Below are 17088 nucleotides of genomic sequence, written 5' to 3' on the forward strand. Positions count from 1 at the left end.
TTCATTGCCCATTCCTGAAGATAAAGGTGAGGTCAGCTCCGCCTAAATCATGTTGACTAAGAGAGAGAGTGGGATGGTTTCTTCAAGAGAGGAAGTGGATATTGGGCAGGAAAACCATCAATAACTGATACCCACTTTAGGTGGGTGTGTGACACAGCACTAACTCTGGGAGTACAGTAGGCTCACCTTATCCACTGGGGATACACTTTAGGAACCCCAGTGGGTGCTTGAAAATACAGATAGTACTGAACCCTATTTATACCATGTTTTTTTCCTATACACACAGACCAATGATAAAGTTTATAAACAAGGCACAGTAAGAGATTAACAGCAACAAAAAAATAGAACAATTACAACAATATACTATAATAAACATGAATGTGGGGGTCTCATAATATTGTACTGTGATTAACTGATGCTGTGGAAAGCAAAACTGGATAAGGGGGGGCGACTGTGTTTTCTGTTCATCCAATGTATATTCATTGATCAGCTCAATGCTGGGGAATCAGCAGTAAACAGAATGGCTTCTTGTCCTCAGAGAGCCCTAAAGTCTTGTTTCTTTTAACTAAAAACATGACATTAATGGAGTCAGGACAGCCTTGGCTATGGGGCTGGGCTCTGCAGTCTGGTAGGCCCGAGTTCAGGTTCAGGCTCTGCTGCTATCAGTTTGCCTTGGGCAGGTTAATTTACCCTGTCTTAGCTGTCAAATGATGATGATGTTAGTACCTGTCTTATGAAGAGGCAATGAAATAAGGCATGGAACTTGCTTAGCACCGAGCCCGGAGTACAGAAAGGGGCCGATACAGTTAAGCTGGTGCTGTTATAATTAGTACTCAGAAGAGTTTGCTGTGCTGTTTTACTTCTTTGCCAAAACTTACCACTGATTAGCCCTTAGCATCTCTTGTGAATCTCTGGAGGGCGGGATCTGTTGCCTTACCATTCTGCCTCCACCTGCCTTTACTAGCACAGTAGAGGCTCTGTCTACATTTGCTGAGTTGAAATAACGTGGGCAAAATTATCTGCTTCTGACAGCAACTTTATAAAGAGGCTCTGAGGTGGTTAGAACCCTTGAACATTCAAAGCATCCTTCCAGGTTCAGATACGGAGTTTTAGGGCTGCTATAAGTTTTAATACTGCTGGCAATATTTATCACTCCCCATGTCAATATTTAACCTGTCAGATCCTGCATTTATGTTGCCAACAAGATAGATTTAATGGCTTAACTTTCTTCTATTTTTAAGTTAAATACAAATAAGGAAGCTCCCTAATGTAAACCCTTTTCTTCTGGCTAAGAAGCAGTGAGACAGCAAACCAAACCAAATGTGTACTCATGAATTGACTTACCTGGAATAACATTCTTGCCTCTTTCCTGTCCTTTGCCTGCCTTTTAAAGCTCAGCTTGAGTTCCATCTCCCGTGTTAATTCTTCCCTGATTTCTCCAGCGCAAATCTCTCCCTTTCCCCCAACTAAAAAGTTCTTATCTTCAGTGGCATTCGGTTTTTCACGTTATTCACGAATTCATAAATACAAACAGGCCTCTACTTAGGAACGTTTTGAAATGAGGCCTGTGTGTACCAGAACAACTGTGACTTACATCAGGTCTTTGTTGGAAGGATCTGCTGCGTGAATCAGCTTGGGTTTCATTCATTCATCCCACAGATATTTATTAAGCGTCTTCTTAGTACCAGCCACTGTTCTAGGCACTGAGAATATGCATCGAATAAGACAGAAAAAGGCATGTGTCCTTGTATAACTTACATTCAGGGGAATAGAGAGTTAGACAATGGTCAAATAATTGTCAGGTAATAAATAAGTGTTCTGGGGAAAAAAGCGGAGTGGATACAGTGTATCTGTCAGGGGAGGGGCTGTAATTTTCAATAGTGCTGTCCAACAAAGTCTTTCTGGGAAGGTCACATTTTGTGGAAAACTTAAAGGAGGTGAGGGAGTGAACATACAGAGATCAGGATGAGGGGATTCTAGGCCCAGAAGGCAAGTGAAAGGTTCTATGGTGGCCAGGACCCACACTTAGTTCAGTGCTCTGTTCCCTTGAAATTCTTAATCATTTTTGACCAAGGGACCCCACAAATTCTATAGCCAATCCTGATGGTGGGAATGTGCCTGCAGTGTCTGGGACCCTTAATGTGAACATCTTTTTGCATTTCATTAACAATACCATGCCCACCCTGGTACCTGTCTGGAGCCTGAAGCTTCTCCTCTTCTTGTCTTCTCTCTCTGCTGTGTTCTGAAGCTCAGATCCCAGTTTACCCTAAAAGGGGGCTCAAAGCAGAGGCCTACCCCATTTTGCTTCACATCACCCTCCTTCACCACCACACCCAGCCTCCTGGGTTTTCCCCCAGCACTTGCTTGTCTTTAGGTTGGCGTCTTCTACCTTCTTTCCTTGTCAGAGTCCCCAGGGGAGTGAGAATGTGTCTTGAAGCTGGAAAGCCTATTCCCGTAAAAAAAGGATAAATCAAATTCCATGGACATTTATTGTGCATCTACTGTGTGCAAGGCACTGAGCTAGTTAGATTCTGTAGTACTGTAGTTCACTTTTATCACCCGCACTTGTGATCGACAAATATTTATTGAATACCTTTTGCTCTTCCTCATAGCTAGGCATGGGGATTAGGTTAAACATTAAGAGATAAATTGGTTTTTTGTGCACCGCTTGGGAGCTTAGCCGCTCTTTATAGCATTGTTTGTTAGGAGAAATGATTTCCAACTTCTATATAGTTGGCTTACTAATGAACTTTGGAGTACCTTGGGGGATGATCTATATTGCCTGTTGTAGTCTCCTGTATTTATTTCATTTTACATGACAGTGACTTATCTCTACAAAGATTTTAGCTCTCTGAGTGTGGACTCCATTTCTTATGTACTTGCTAACAGCAGCTCTCTTCCCCCTAGCACCTTGTGTGGCCCTGAATTTAGAGAGTATTTTGAACATAAATTATCTTACTTTAAAAGTGTGTTGCTTTTGTGTGTCTGTGAAAATACCATGTGCTCACTGTAGAAATATTTAGGAAGTTCAGAAGAATAGAAATAAGAAAATAAGAATCTTTAGTGATGTCATTGCTTAGAGGCTACCATTGTTACATTTTGATGTGTTTCTGACATTCGTTTTTTGTTTCCTGTTTGAGACAGGATCTCTCTCTTTTGTCTAGGCTGGAGTGCAGTGGTGTGATCATGGCTCACTGTAGCCTCGACCTCCCAAGCTCAAGTGATCCTCCCACCTCAGCCTCCTGAGTAGCTGGGAGGCGCCACCACACCTGGCTAATTTGTTTGAATTTTTTCTAGAGAGGATGGCTCACTGTGTTACCTGGGCTGGTCTTGAACTCCTGGCCCCTAATAATCTGCCCACCTCGGTCACCCAAACTGTTGGGATTACAGATGTGAGCCACTGTGCCTGGCGTATTTCTGACTTTTTTTTTCTGTGTGTTTATCAGAATATATATGTCAAGACCAGTTGTGGATTATAAATGGATGCCTATTTATCTTGACTGCCTTTCAGACCTTCTCACCCTCACAACCAGCCAACCAGTTTTTTTTTCTTCTCAAAGAAGACACAGGTGAAACTGAAACTCATCTGTTTCTGCTACTGAGATTGTGTGGGTCTGCTCTACTCAGCTTTTGCAGTATGTGGAAAGTTGAGATAAATGCCTTTAGAGAACAATCTCCTTTCAGTCATAGATTTAGTAGAAATGTTATTGCAAATCTCTTCTTTGAACTCAAGGTGCTTTTCTCAGTTTCCTAAACCACCACCCAGAGGGATCTTTCATGTTCTCTTTGCCCTGGAGATGTACATTGGGAACAAAAACCTTAAGTCAGTTTCTTCACTTTTTACTGCTTTGGCTCTTAGTAATTATCCCTTCTTCTATTAAACAAGAGAAGACAGATTAAATTTCTAACAGTAAGGCACAAAACCAATCCATTTACAGAATTAGTCTTACATTAGCACGTAGGAATACAAATCAGCCTCCCTAGGGATGGATCTCTTTGCAATTTCTCTCAGTGTTTTTGGAGTAAGTCCAGTAGACTTTGGGAAAATCTAGTATTCACTGACTTTAAGTTAACCAAGTAATATGACCCCTTTGTAGTTTTTTTTTCCCCCCTTGATTAGGAAAGAGGGGATGGATAGATTTTTATATCTGCCTATGATGTAGGGTTGTGTTCTCAACTTTTAATGTGCATGAGGATTGCCGGAGAAAGAGGTACTTGAGGTGGGGTGCAGTGGTTCATGCCTGTAATCCCAGCACTCTGGGAGGCCAAGGTCGGGGGGATCACTTGAGGCCAGGAGTTCGAGACCAGCCTGGCCAACATGGCAAAACCCTGTCTCTATTAAAAACTACAAAAATTAGCTAGGTGTGGTGATGTGTGCCTGTAATCTCAGCTACTTGTGAGGCTGAGACACAAGAATCAGTTGAAAGTGGGAGGTGAAGATTTCATTGAGCCAAGATCATGTCACTGCACTCTAGCCTGGGCAACAGAGTGAGACTCTGTCTCAAAAAAAAGAAAAAACGGTGCATTAGTCCTATCCCTGGAAATGCAGGGCAGTAGGTCTGGGTAGGGCCCTGGGCATTTTTTTTTTTAATTCCACAGGTGATTTTGATGTATAATACAGGGCAAAAGTCTGCAGTAGTGATACAGAATCGATGTCTGAGCCATTGTCAGAGAACTAAAAGCAAGTTGTATGTTATCAAACTGATACTTTCCCTAACATTGAAGGAATACTAATATTTTGAATTTATTGGTCTCCTATAGAATAAATTTGGCTAGTCTCACATTGCTGGGAGCACTACTGCAAAATTATTTTCTCTAAACATTGTAGCCACATTGATATTTTTATAGTTTGACCAAATTTCCCTATATTCATATTTCCAGTGTCTTTAATTCCTTTTCCTTCTTGTTGGAATATCTTTGTTTCCAAAATACCAGGATGTCCATTTTCATGTTTTTAAGTCAGTATAGAGTTGGGTTAATGTGACCCAAAACTTTTTGGATGGCTGTGTGCTTCATAGTAGTCTAGGCGGAAGACCGATAGCACCTTTTATTTATTTTTTATTTTTAATTGATGCATTATAGTTGTACATATTTATGGGGCACAGTGTGATACATATATACAATGTATATGGACCAAATCAGGGTAATTGACACCTAAAACAGTTATTATTTGTGTTGTAAACATTCAAAATTTGCTCTTCTAGCTATTTGAAAATATGCACTAAATTGTTTTGAATTATAGTCACCCTGTAGTGCTACAGAACACCAGAACTCACGCCTCCTGTCTAGCTGCACTTCTATGTCCGTTAACCAACCTCTGGCTGATAGCATCTTTTAGATAAGAAAGTATTTCTCTGCACACTAGTAGCAAGTAGTATTTTTAACCTACATTTATGAACTGTGGGAAGTACCCAATCAGAGTGCCTAAGACATTCTGCTGCCGCTACAGTAGCAGGATTTACGTGGTTACTAGGCCACAGCTTTTGTCCAGGATGTGGCTTCATATCCTTGTCAAATCATCCACACCTATAAACGAGGTGTGTTTTCAGCCACAGGGCCAAATATGCTCACGGCTCTGCCTCTCGTAAGGTGTTTCCCAAATGATATTTCCAATAATAACAAACCGAAGTTGATGAATCAGTTACTTAACCTTGAATTTACTCTGGTTTGTTGGTTGGCTGGTGTAGTGACGTCACTCACCTGCATTCTAGTACCCTCCTTGAGTAGGGGAGAGGGAAGTAGCTTACCTGGACTAATGTCTCTGCAGGTGTGCAACAGAACCCTTGGGAATATATTGAACACAGGACTATCATGAGTCATGTCTATTGCTTTTCAAAAACTACACTCTGAGATGGAGATTTGCATGTAGGTGGTTTAGCGGGTTTTCTGTTCAGAGAGGTCCTGAACTGAGCAAGGGGGCCAGGCCTTTGTACCCAGCCATGGACTAGTCATTGGATGCAGGCTGCCCTAGAGGGTTGGAGGGGTTGCAACTTGGGTGAGGCAGCTCGTTTGGCCAAAGGCATTGCCTAGGAATGGACTCAGCTATGATTCAACAGCAGGCAGCATTTTCATCTAGGGGAATGAGGGGGACCCGAAGGGGGCATCTGAGTGACCCACGGCAGTATCTATGACAAGGACCATTGATAGAATGTCTTGCTGGAATTATTCTAAGTGTGCAGCATGAAACTTGAGCATTTGATCTCCTCACCTTTGGTGTGGGGGGTGGGGTCTACATATTTTCTAAGATGTGGACCATCCTTTAGTGTATTGGTTTCTGTTTTTTACCCTGCCATTTTCCAGTGGTTAGCCACAGAAGGTCATCTACATGAAAGTCCAGGACTTGATCTCTTTTGGAGTTTAGATCGTAATTTTGAGGGCACTGTTTTGTTTTTGTTTTAAGTTTGGCTGTGTAATGCCTTTCACAGAATTTCAATTCAATGCTTTGAAACAGTGGTTGCCCTTCAGAACTTTTAAATGATCAAGAACCATCATACTGCATGCATTAACAATGAGACCAGCATGGGTCTCATTTTTCTTCTTAATAGCATACCTATTTCATAGAGTGGTTATATCTGTTTTGCAGATGAGGAAGCACAGATGCACTTAGCCTGGTTGCTTGTTGGTAAGGTGGCCGAACAGGTTTATCAGTTTGAGTCTTTGCTCTGAACCTCCAAGCTGTGTTGCATCCCAGAGATTATGGTGGTTGGTATCAAGGATACCTGGCAGGGCTAGGGTGTGCCAAGGTACAGGCATTGTCTCCCAGGATGAGGGTAGAGGCTAAGCCAACTGAGTAGACAAAAGATGGAAGGCTTGGGGTGGGCACTGTGGCTCACGCCTGTAATCCCAGCACTTTGGGAGGCCGAGGCAGTCAGACTGCCTGAGGTCGGGAGTTTGAGACCAGACTGGCTAGCATGGTGAAACCCCATCTCTACTAAAAACAATACAAAAATTAGCCAGGTGTGGTGGCAGGCGCCTGTAATCCCAGCTACTTGGGAGGCTGAGGCAGGAGGATCGCTTGAACCTGGGAGGTTGCAGTGAGCTGAGATCACGCCATTGCACTCCAGCCTGGGCAGCAGAGCAAGACCGTCTCAAAACAAAACAAAACAACAACAACAACAACAAAAACAAAACTGGAAGGCTCCTGTTACCAGAAGTGTGACTTTTCTGCATCAGAATAGCTAAAAACAAAGATGATGTCCTGTGCCTCTGTGGAGTAGTGTCAAGCCCAAAAACCAGTTCATAGTCAGTCCTAAATAGAAGAAAGCAATGCCTGGCAAGTCTCTAAGAGGGAAAGGCTAAACGAGACTTCAGATTCAGTGAACACAGGCTTTTCTTTGGCTTTATTTGTATGAGGATAAGGAACATTTTTCTCTTATTTTTTTACCAAGTAGGTAAAGTAGTCCTCTCCACAAAGTCAAAATCCTAAAAAGAAAGTAGGAGGAGGACCACAATTGCAAAGGAAAGTTTCATCTTGAGTGCTGCTTTCCTTGGCAAACAAACAGTGACTCCCTCCAGTGTTGATTTGAGGAGTCTCAAGTTGTATCTAGGCCGAGAGAGAAAGTGATGCCTCTTTTTCCTGATGAGTGAAACCGATTAGTTGTGGGAGGGGAAGGAGCCTGACATTAAACCAATGACTTTCCTTTATTTTTTTAGGCACGAACCCCTGAGCCTTCTAATTACACTTGCAGATTTTTTTTCCTGTGTTTTTCTGTACGGCCAAAATTTCTCTTGATTTAACATTCTGTTCCTTCTCTTTGCCCACAGAGAGCTGTCAACTCTTACTCTTTTTTTCCTCCAGAGAACCCTTTTGGCCTTCATCCTTTGCACTGTTTTTACAGTTAAATACTGCATTTCCTTTTTATGCTCTGGGATATCTTTTAGTCCCGAGACCCCTAGATGAACAGAAATTTCATTCCAGAGTCTTGGTAGGGTCTAAATCAGTGCTTACACTCCCTTAAAAACAATGAGGCGATTTTTGTTTTGAGACAGCAGCCTTGCAGTATGTAAGACTGCTGCGTTTGAGTGGTGAATTAACAATTTGCTTGCAAGCACTAAGTCACTGATGTCAGCCAAAGCTTATTAAAAATGGGTTTTATTAAGCGAATGCTATTGGGACAAAGAGCACAGCTTTTCCTAGCTTTGCAGAAGCACATACCAAAGTGAGCTTTGGCAGGTGGATTGGGAACAGGCAGAGGGGTACTTACGTACATTTGGCTTTTTTTCTGTTTCACACTCATATTTCTTTGTGCTACCAGGATCGTCATGACAGCCTTATCTCTCAAGTAAAGCCTGTTACCTCATCTCTAATTGCTTATCCAAAGGCAGGCGAGCTCTGATTTCTCTGCATTAATAAATGACACCGAAGAAGAACTGCTTTGTTTGCCCTGGCTCGCTCAGGTTAACCAGTGTAAGCCCCTGAGAACATTGGGAAACCTTGCACTTTGCCAGTGGTCAAGGAGAGGTGGCGTTCACTGTGATCAAGAGCAGTGTTCCGCTTGTTTACTTTTTGCTCTCGTTTGTAGCCCTATTCTTTTCCCAGTGAAAACCCCTTAGTGACCTAAAGCAGCTTTTCTCTAGCTGTGGGTACCCACTCCCTTCCTACTTGGGAATAGTGGCGGTTGCCCCGGGAGGAGGGGTGGCTTCCCTGATTTCAAGGCTCACTTTCTTGGCTGCTTGCTGCTTACCTTTCCTTAGAAGTCAGGAGCCTCTCCACAGACCTTGGCACTGATTGCTGTGCCATACACAAGGCTGGAAGATAGCACCCCTGCTGCTCTGTGAAGCACGATGGGAAATGGGCATACAAGTTTCATAAGTAGATATGAGGAGTGGAGACGTGTGGGAGTCTGAGAATGGTGGATGGCTGGCAGGTTCTGCAATAGTTCCATGACTGCCTGGTGAAACAGTGCGGATGCCTACCTCCTGGGAAACAGCCTCAACTGTCTTGTCACCACCTAAGGATATCTCTGGTCATTTAAAGGGCCTGTACATTTGAGTTATTTCCATATCTAAGAATTGTAAACTTATTTCCTTTTTTGTCCCCCACAGAATGAAATGAATGATGTGCCCTTCTTTGATATCCAACTGCCTTACGAATTGGCAATCAATATATTTCAGTATTTGGACAGGAAAGAACTAGGAAGATGTGCACAGGTAAGCTGACGCCAACAGATGTTCAAGATTTCCCTAAATGAGTGATTAAAGTATAGGACACTCCTGGGTAATAGAAATTTACTTACAGAATTTAAAACTTTGCAGAATGAATGAATTGGATGGCAAGATTGCTTGAAGGAAAGCCACCTTGACCTTAAAGGATTATATTCCACATCACCACTCGGTGTGTATCTTTCTGTGACCCAAAAGCTCTCTTCTCCCTGCAGCCTGAGTTACGGCTGACCTGTGGCAGCGTGCTAGTGGCTGACAACTTGATGCTCAGCCTTTATTGAGCTTGCCTGTGCTGTTAATGTACTCACAGTTTTTAATGCAAAGATGTGAGCCCTTGGTTAAATCAAGCCAGTTGTTAGGTTAGTAGCTCAGGGTCAGCCCCAGGACAGAACAGTGAAGTCACGTTTTAGGTGCATAGTCCAAATTACCCTTTAAACTTTAGGATCTCAATCAGTAATGTGCAAGGCAGGTGAGAACTGAGACCCACCAAAGGAATTGCAGGTCAGTGTCACCCATCTCATGCATACTCTGGGTCATATGCCGGTGGAGTGGAATGATGGGAGATATCATTCAGGCCAAACTGTATTGTGTATAGGAATCATGGGGGGATCTTGATAAAATGCAGATTCAAATTCAGGAGGTCTGGGGTTGGCCTGATAGTCTATTTTCTTTCTTTTTTTTTTTTTTTTTGAGACAGAGTCTTGCTCTGTTGCCCAGGCTGGAGTGCTGTGGCACAATCTTGGCTCACTGCAACGTCTGTCCTCCCTTCCCATGGTCCAAGCAGTTCTCCTGCCTCAGCCTCCTGAGTAGCTTGGACTACAGGCACATGCCACCACACCCAGCTAATTTTTGTATTTTTAGTAGCGATGGTTTCACTGGCCAGGCTGGTCTCAAACTCCTTATCTCAGGTAATCTGCCCGTCTTGGCCTCCCAAAGTGCTGGGATTACAGGTGTGAGCCACCGCGCCCGGCCCCATTAATAGTCTGCTCTCTAAGCAGGGGATGCCAGCATGGCTCTGGCCACATTTTGAGAGAGGCAAAGGCTTAAAATTGTTCTTTTGTTCTCGCCTTTTTGGCCAAGAGTGTGTGATTGATATTTCTTTTCTTTTCTTGAGACAGAGTCTTGCTCTGTAACCCAGGCTGGAGTGCAGTGCCATGATCTTGGCTTCCTGCAACCTTTGCTTCCTGGGTTAAAGCAGTTCTCCTGCCTCATCCACCCGAGTAGCTGGGATTACAAGCGCATGCCACCATGCCCAGCTAATTTTTGTTTTTTTAGTAGAGACAGGGTCTTGTAATGTTGGCCAGGCTGGTCTCGAACTCCTGACCTCAAGTGACCTGCGCAACTCATCCTCCCAAAGTGTTAGGATTACAGGCATGAGCCACTGCGCCTGGCCTGATTTTTTTTTTTTTAAAATTTGATTTTATTTTTTTAAATGGACAAAGTTATGTATGTTTATCAGGTATAATATGATTTTTGAAATATCTATGCATTGTGGAATGGCTCTGTGGAGGTAACTAACATGTATTACCTCACATAATTATTTTCTGTGGTGAGAACACTTCAAATCTATTCTCTCAGTGATTTTCAAGACATCACTAACTGAAGTCACTGTTGTACAGTGGAGCTCTGAACTTATTTCTTCCATCTAACTGAAGTTTTGTATTCTTTGCCATCCTGCTCCGCCAGCTGCTGGTGACCACCATTTTACTCTCTACTTCTATGAGCTCAACTTTTTTAGATTCTGCATTTAAGTGAGATCATGCAACATTTGTCTTTCTGTGCCTGGTTTATTTCACTTACCATAATGCCCTGTAGGTTCAAACATGTTGTAAATGACAGGATTTTCTTCTTCTTTTTTTTTTTTTTTTTTTTTAAGACTGAATAGTATTCCTTTGTGTGTATATGCCACATTATCTTTATCCATTTATCTGTTGATTCTGTATCTTGGCTGTTGCGAATAACATTGCATCGAACCTAGGAGTACGGAGATCTCTTTGACTTACTGTTTTCACTTCCTTTGGATATATATCCAGCAACCAGAATTGCTGGATCATATGGTAGTTCTGTTTTTAATATTCTAAGGAACCTCTATTTCCTTAATGGCTGTGTTAATTCACATTCCCACTAACAGTGTGCAAGGGTTCCCTTCCCTCCACCTCTTCGCCAGCACTTGTTTTGTCTTTTTGGCAATAGCCGTTCTAACCGGTGTCATTTTAATTTGCATTTCTTTGAGGATTAGTGCTGTCGAGCGTTTTTAAATATACCTATTGGCCATCTGTATGTCTTCTTTTGAGAAATGTCTATTCAGGTCCTTTGTTCATTTTCAAGTTGGATTGTTTGTCTTCTTGCTATTGAGTTGTTTGAGTTCCTTATGTAGCATGTTGGATACTAACTGCTTATCAGATACATGGTTTGGAAATATTTTTTCTCATTTTGTAGGTTGTCTCTGTACTATGCTGATTGTTTCCTTCACTGTGCAAGAGCTTTTTAGTTTGATGTAATTCCATTTGTCTGTTTTTGTTGCCTGTTCCTTTGGGGTCATATCCAAAAAATCATTATCTATACCAGTGTCATGGAGTTTTCCCTCTAATTTTCTTTCTTATAGTTTTACAGTTGCAAGTCTTACATTTAAGACTTTAATCCATTTTGAATTCATTTATTTTTTTTTTATTGAGACATGCTGTTGCCCAAGCTGGCATGCAGTGGTGCGATCATAGCTCACTGTAGCCTTGAACTCTTGGGCTCACATGATTTTCCCACCTCAACCTCCTGAGTTGCTGGGACTATGGGCTCATGCCAACAGGACCAGCTAACTTTTAAATTTTTTGTAGGGATAGGGTCTTGCTTGGTTGCCCAGGCTAGTCTCAAACTCCTGGCTTCAAGTGAAAGTTAATTTCTTTATAATAGTGTGAGATGGGGTCTAATTTCATTCTTCTGTATGTGGCTATCCAGTTTTCACAACACCATTTATTGACGAGACTTTTTTCCCTCATTGTGTCTTTTTGGAACCTTCCTTGAAAATCAATTGACTGTAAATGCACAGGCTTATTTCTGGGCTCTCAAATCTATTCTGTTGGTCTGTGTATCTGTTTTTATGCCAGTGCCATGCTGTTTACATTGCTATAGCTTTGTAGTATATTTTGAAATGAGGTATTGTGATGCCTCCAGCATTGTTCTTTTTGCTCAGGATTGCTTTGGCTATTTGTGATGTTTTGTGTTTTTATGAATGTTTTATCATTGTTTTTTCTATGTCTGTGAAAAATGTCTTTGGAATTTTGATAGAGATTGCATTTCACTCACTTTGAGTGGACATTTTGATAGTATTCTTCCAACCCTTGAACATGGATTATCTTTCTATTTATTTACATCTTCTTCCCTTTTCTTCTTAATGCTTTATAGTTTTCAGCATACTGGTCTTCAGCTTCCTTGGTTGAATTTGTTCCTAAGTATTTTTGGTGTGGCTATTGTGAATGGGATTATTTTCTTGACTTCATTTACAGATAGCTTGTTGTTGGTGTGTTCTAATGATTTTTGTATATTGACTTTGTACCCTGCAACATTACCAAATTCGTTTATTAGTTTATTGGTGGAGTATTTAGGGTTTTCTATGTTTACGTTTATATTGTCTGTAAACAGGGACCGTTTAACTTCATCCTTTCCTATTTGGATGCCTTTTCTTTCTTTCTGTTACCTAATTGCTGTGACTGGGACTTCTAATACTATGTTGAATGGTGGTCAGAGTGCACATCCTTGTCTTATTCCTGAAGAAAAGCTTTCAACTTTTCACTGAGTATGAGGTTAGCTTTGGTTTTGTCACATACCTCCTCTGTTGTGTTAAGGTTCTTTCTATGCCTCATTTATTAAGAGTTTTTATCATGAAAGGATCTTGAATTTTGTCAAATGCTTTTTCTGCAACTGACATGATTATATCGTTTTTCCCCTTCTGTTAATGTATTGTATTACATTTTTAGATTTCTGTTGATTGCTCATAAGTTAAATGGGTGTACGATTGCTAACCATTTGGCTTTTGATGGACAACTGTATTCTCTAGGAGACACTGGAGTATCCATTCTCCATAACTGCCAAAACATTAGTTTGTTTAGTGCTTAGCATTTTCATCCCTGGATTCTATCATGCATTTTACACAGTTGTTTATAGATTTAAGAGAAAGGGATCGCAAAATTCAGTGGTAGGAAAACTGCACACTAAAATTGAAAGCACCACGGAGACTATGACGTTCAGCATAGGAAGGCGGTTTGAGAGTGGTGAAAACTGTAGCCAAATCTGGACTCTGCAGCTTGCTACCTCCATGGCAGTTCAGTGAAGTCACACATGATACAGGACCATTTAGATTTTTTTAAATTCTTTTTTCTTTTTTTTGAGATGGAGTCTCACTCTGTTGCCAGGCTGGAGTGCAATGGCACAATCTCGGCTCACTGCAACCTCCGCCTCCCGGGTTCAAGTGATTCTCCTGCCTCAGCCTCCTGAGTAGCTAGGACTACAGGTGTGTGCTACCACGCTCAGCTAATTTTTGTATTTTCAGTAGAGATGGAGTTTCACTGTGTTGGCCAGGATGGTCTCGAACTCTTGACCTGGAGTTCTACCCGCCTCGGCCTTCCAAAGTGCTGGGATTATAGGCGTGAGCCACTGCACCCAGCCATTCTCCTCTTTCTTTATGAAGCATTTTGCTTAATCATTTTTCTACTTGAATATGAATTTGAAAGGATTTTTAATGTTCTTGGACTGTTGCAGTATTGCTTAAGTTGGGGCATTGGCAAATATTTTTTGATGCAGAATGTGTGTCTGGGAAATGATGGAAATTATTTAAAGACTCAAATTCACTTTAAAAATGTGCTGAAATATAAACTCTGCTCAGAGCCTATCAGATGCACTAAGCATGAGTACCCATATTGTTTTCATTCCCCTTGGAAATTTGATTTGTTATATTCTAACTTTACACATTGGCCCTGCTCCCAAGAGTTGAAAACAAGAGTATAGCTAAGTGAGGCCAATTCCTGGATTTCAGCCTGATGCTGTTAGCCGAAGTCTTGGAACAGGGTCTAATAGCTAGCTGCTTTACACAAAGTCAGCATTAGACGATAAAATCTTCATTCTTGATAGCGAGCTGCTGTTTAAGAAATCATTTCTTTTAACATTGCTTTCTGCTCTCCTGTTTTGTAGAGGGCCATGTGGCTTTCACATCTGCTGCTGGTTTTCTCATCCAAAGAGTTTATCAGAGAAAGATAGGATCTAGTGGAAGAAGAGATCCCCTTTTGGTACAGTGGGGCTGCATTACAGGGTAGATTGGTTATGCTGGTGAGATTATTCTGCAGGTGCGAACAGTTTCATTTGCAACACAGTAGTCCAATTGTCCACCAGAATTCTCTCCTCTGTGGCCAGTTGGATTTGGCTTTTGGTTGTTGTTGTTAACCCAGTTTTTAGAGCACATGTATAAGTATAGAAAATATTCTTAAACAGAACCCCGTTAGGGTGCAGTGACTAAGTTGGCTGTGATCTGTGAAGTTAAGGTTTCTATGGTGCTCTTACATGAGAATGACAATAGGTGGCTAGTAGTTTGTAGAATTGGCTTTGATGCATCAATCGTTAAAATTAAAACCACAAAGTAATAAAAATCAGTAGCATTTTCATTTGTTTCTTGGGGTGTTTTTATTCTGAAACAGGGAGGAAGTTCTTCTGTGGAATGTCCTGCTGTGTTACGATTTTATTTTAGAGGGGCTTGCTTTTTTTCTCTCTCTCCATCTCTCTTTTAATCTAGGTGCCTTGGGATTTTAGTGAAATTGGGCCAGTTATGTAGAATTGGCACCATGAACTAAATGTATGCCCTTGGAGAAAACCTGTTTGCTTAGATCTTTATGCCAAATTGGTAACTGACTAACAGTAAGAAACTCTGTTACTGGGAGGCCTTTGAGATTTAATTATCCCACAAACCATGCCGGCGACTGATTTTGCTTTGACTTTGTCTCCTTTCCACATCCCCTCCTCTTTTCTGCTTCGGAGGCTTTGTGTTTTCAGAACTGAAGTCCCACTACATTAGTTTGTAATCCTTGTGTACTTTTGATGCTAAGAGCTCCAGCTCCTTCCTTTCAATAGTTGTCCCTCGGGGGACTTAATATCTCTGTGGGAGTGTTTCTTGCCAAAACGTCTTGCAAATAGTGTGGCTTTTAGTAAGCAGAGTTACTTGTTGGACAGTTCATTGAACAGCTTTATAATCTTGCTATCTATCATTTTCTGTTCATCTTTTTTTGTGCCCACAGGACTCCTGGCATTTAAAGGATACTATTTTTTAGTGAATAACAATGACACAGTTGTTGATTTCAGATTTACAAATTGGTTTTTAGGCGAAAAGTAAGTCTGCCATTATATTACAACATGAATAATTCTGAGGAGTGATGGCTTTTAGGTATTTACCAACATTCACTTTTTAAACTTTAAAAATTACTATAAATTCATAGGAAGTTGCAAAAAAATCATACCAAGAGTTCCTGTGTACCCTTCCCACAGTTTCCTCCGTTGGTAGTATCCCGTATCACTGCAGAATAGTAGCAAAACCCCAGGAAACTGACGTTGGTACAATTCACAAATCCTATTGATGTCACTAGTTCTACATGCACTTATTTGTGAATCTGTGGAAGTTTACATGGAGGTGGATTTGTGTGACCATCACTGCAGTCAACATATAGAGCATTCATTGGGAGAATCTCTTGTGCTACCCTTTCAAAGCCTTTTACAGCCACGCGAACCTCAAGTCCACCCCCAGCTCTATCCCTAACCCCTGGAAACCACTGCTCTGTTCTCCATCTCTGTAATTCTGTTTTCAGTTTTTTAACATATAGTTTAGTTCTGTGTATTTCCTAATGTGTAATTTTAGGAATTTCGCTTCCTAAGTAACGATGTCATGTTTTTCAAGTAAAAGACAGGAAAAACGTGCATAAACAAAGCAGTAAAGAAGAAGAGGGAGGACGAAGAGCTTAAAAACTTGAAATGTTTGATAATATTGGTGAGCAAGAAGTAGGTGACAGCAAAATAAGTAATTCTAGAACTAAAGACCAGTATATTAGATTATGGTATTTCAAGTTTCAAGGAAAATGTGATTTTATGTCCATGTAGAGAAACTAAAATCCAGGCGCTTATAGCTAATGATCTATAATCTTAATGAAGTCTGTGAAAGTCAGGAATCCAGAGCCAAGTGAGGCTGAATTGATTTTCCTGGCAGAAATGATTCTGCAGACCTGTGGTTGCTGGCAGGGTTCCCTTAGTTCTTCACGTTCACCCTTGCCACCAGACTTCTCTATCAGGAAGTTCTGGAAGGTTCCTTGTATGCTCAAGACCCAGTGTCCTCAGGAGTTGCTTTTAATTCATGTAATTATTGTGGCTGCCTCCTTTAAAGCACAAATTTAGAGAAAGGCAAAAATCACTCTAAAAAACAGATTGGGAGCTGGTGAAACAAGAATGGCAAATGAACATTGAACTAAGCAGTGGGTACTTTGGAGTTCTTTATACTGTTCACTTGACTTTTATGTGTTTGAACTTTTCCACAATTAAAAAATTTAATAGAAAAAAAGCAGAAAGCAAAATAATACATGTGAAGAAGGAAGAGCCTATGGAGGGCAGCACATGCCAGGAGCTGAGCTGTCTCTATGACCTTTGAGAATAAAAGCAATCCAATTTTTTAAAAAACAGTTGGACTTACTCTTTATCTCATTCAGTTATTTATATAGGGCTGACTGTGTGCCAGGTACTGTTCTGTATAGTGAAGACAGCTGAGAGCAAAACATAAAAAACCTGCTTCTCATACAGCTTCCATTGTATGCAGTAAACACATGATTACATAGAGTTATCAGATGCCAGTGAGTGCTACGGAAAAGAACAAGACAGTCGAGGTGATATGGGGGTTGCACTTCTGAG

At 41.2% G+C, this 17088-nt stretch overlaps 1 protein-coding gene across 1 annotated transcript in view; it reads left to right on the top strand.

The window, feature by feature from the left end:
* The window catches only part of FBXW8 (F-box and WD repeat domain containing 8), a 128477-nt gene that overhangs the window by 8435 nt on the left and 102954 nt on the right, over nucleotides 1–17088 (top strand). Inside the window, 1 exon segment of the mRNA XM_035257753.3 lies at nucleotides 9046–9150. Within this exon segment, the coding sequence (XP_035113644.2) occupies nucleotides 9046–9150 (105 nt within the window).

The sequence above is a fragment of the Callithrix jacchus genome, chromosome 9 (genome assembly GCF_049354715.1).
Source record: "Callithrix jacchus isolate 240 chromosome 9, calJac240_pri, whole genome shotgun sequence".
NCBI classification, from domain to species: domain Eukaryota; kingdom Metazoa; phylum Chordata; class Mammalia; order Primates; family Cebidae; genus Callithrix; species Callithrix jacchus.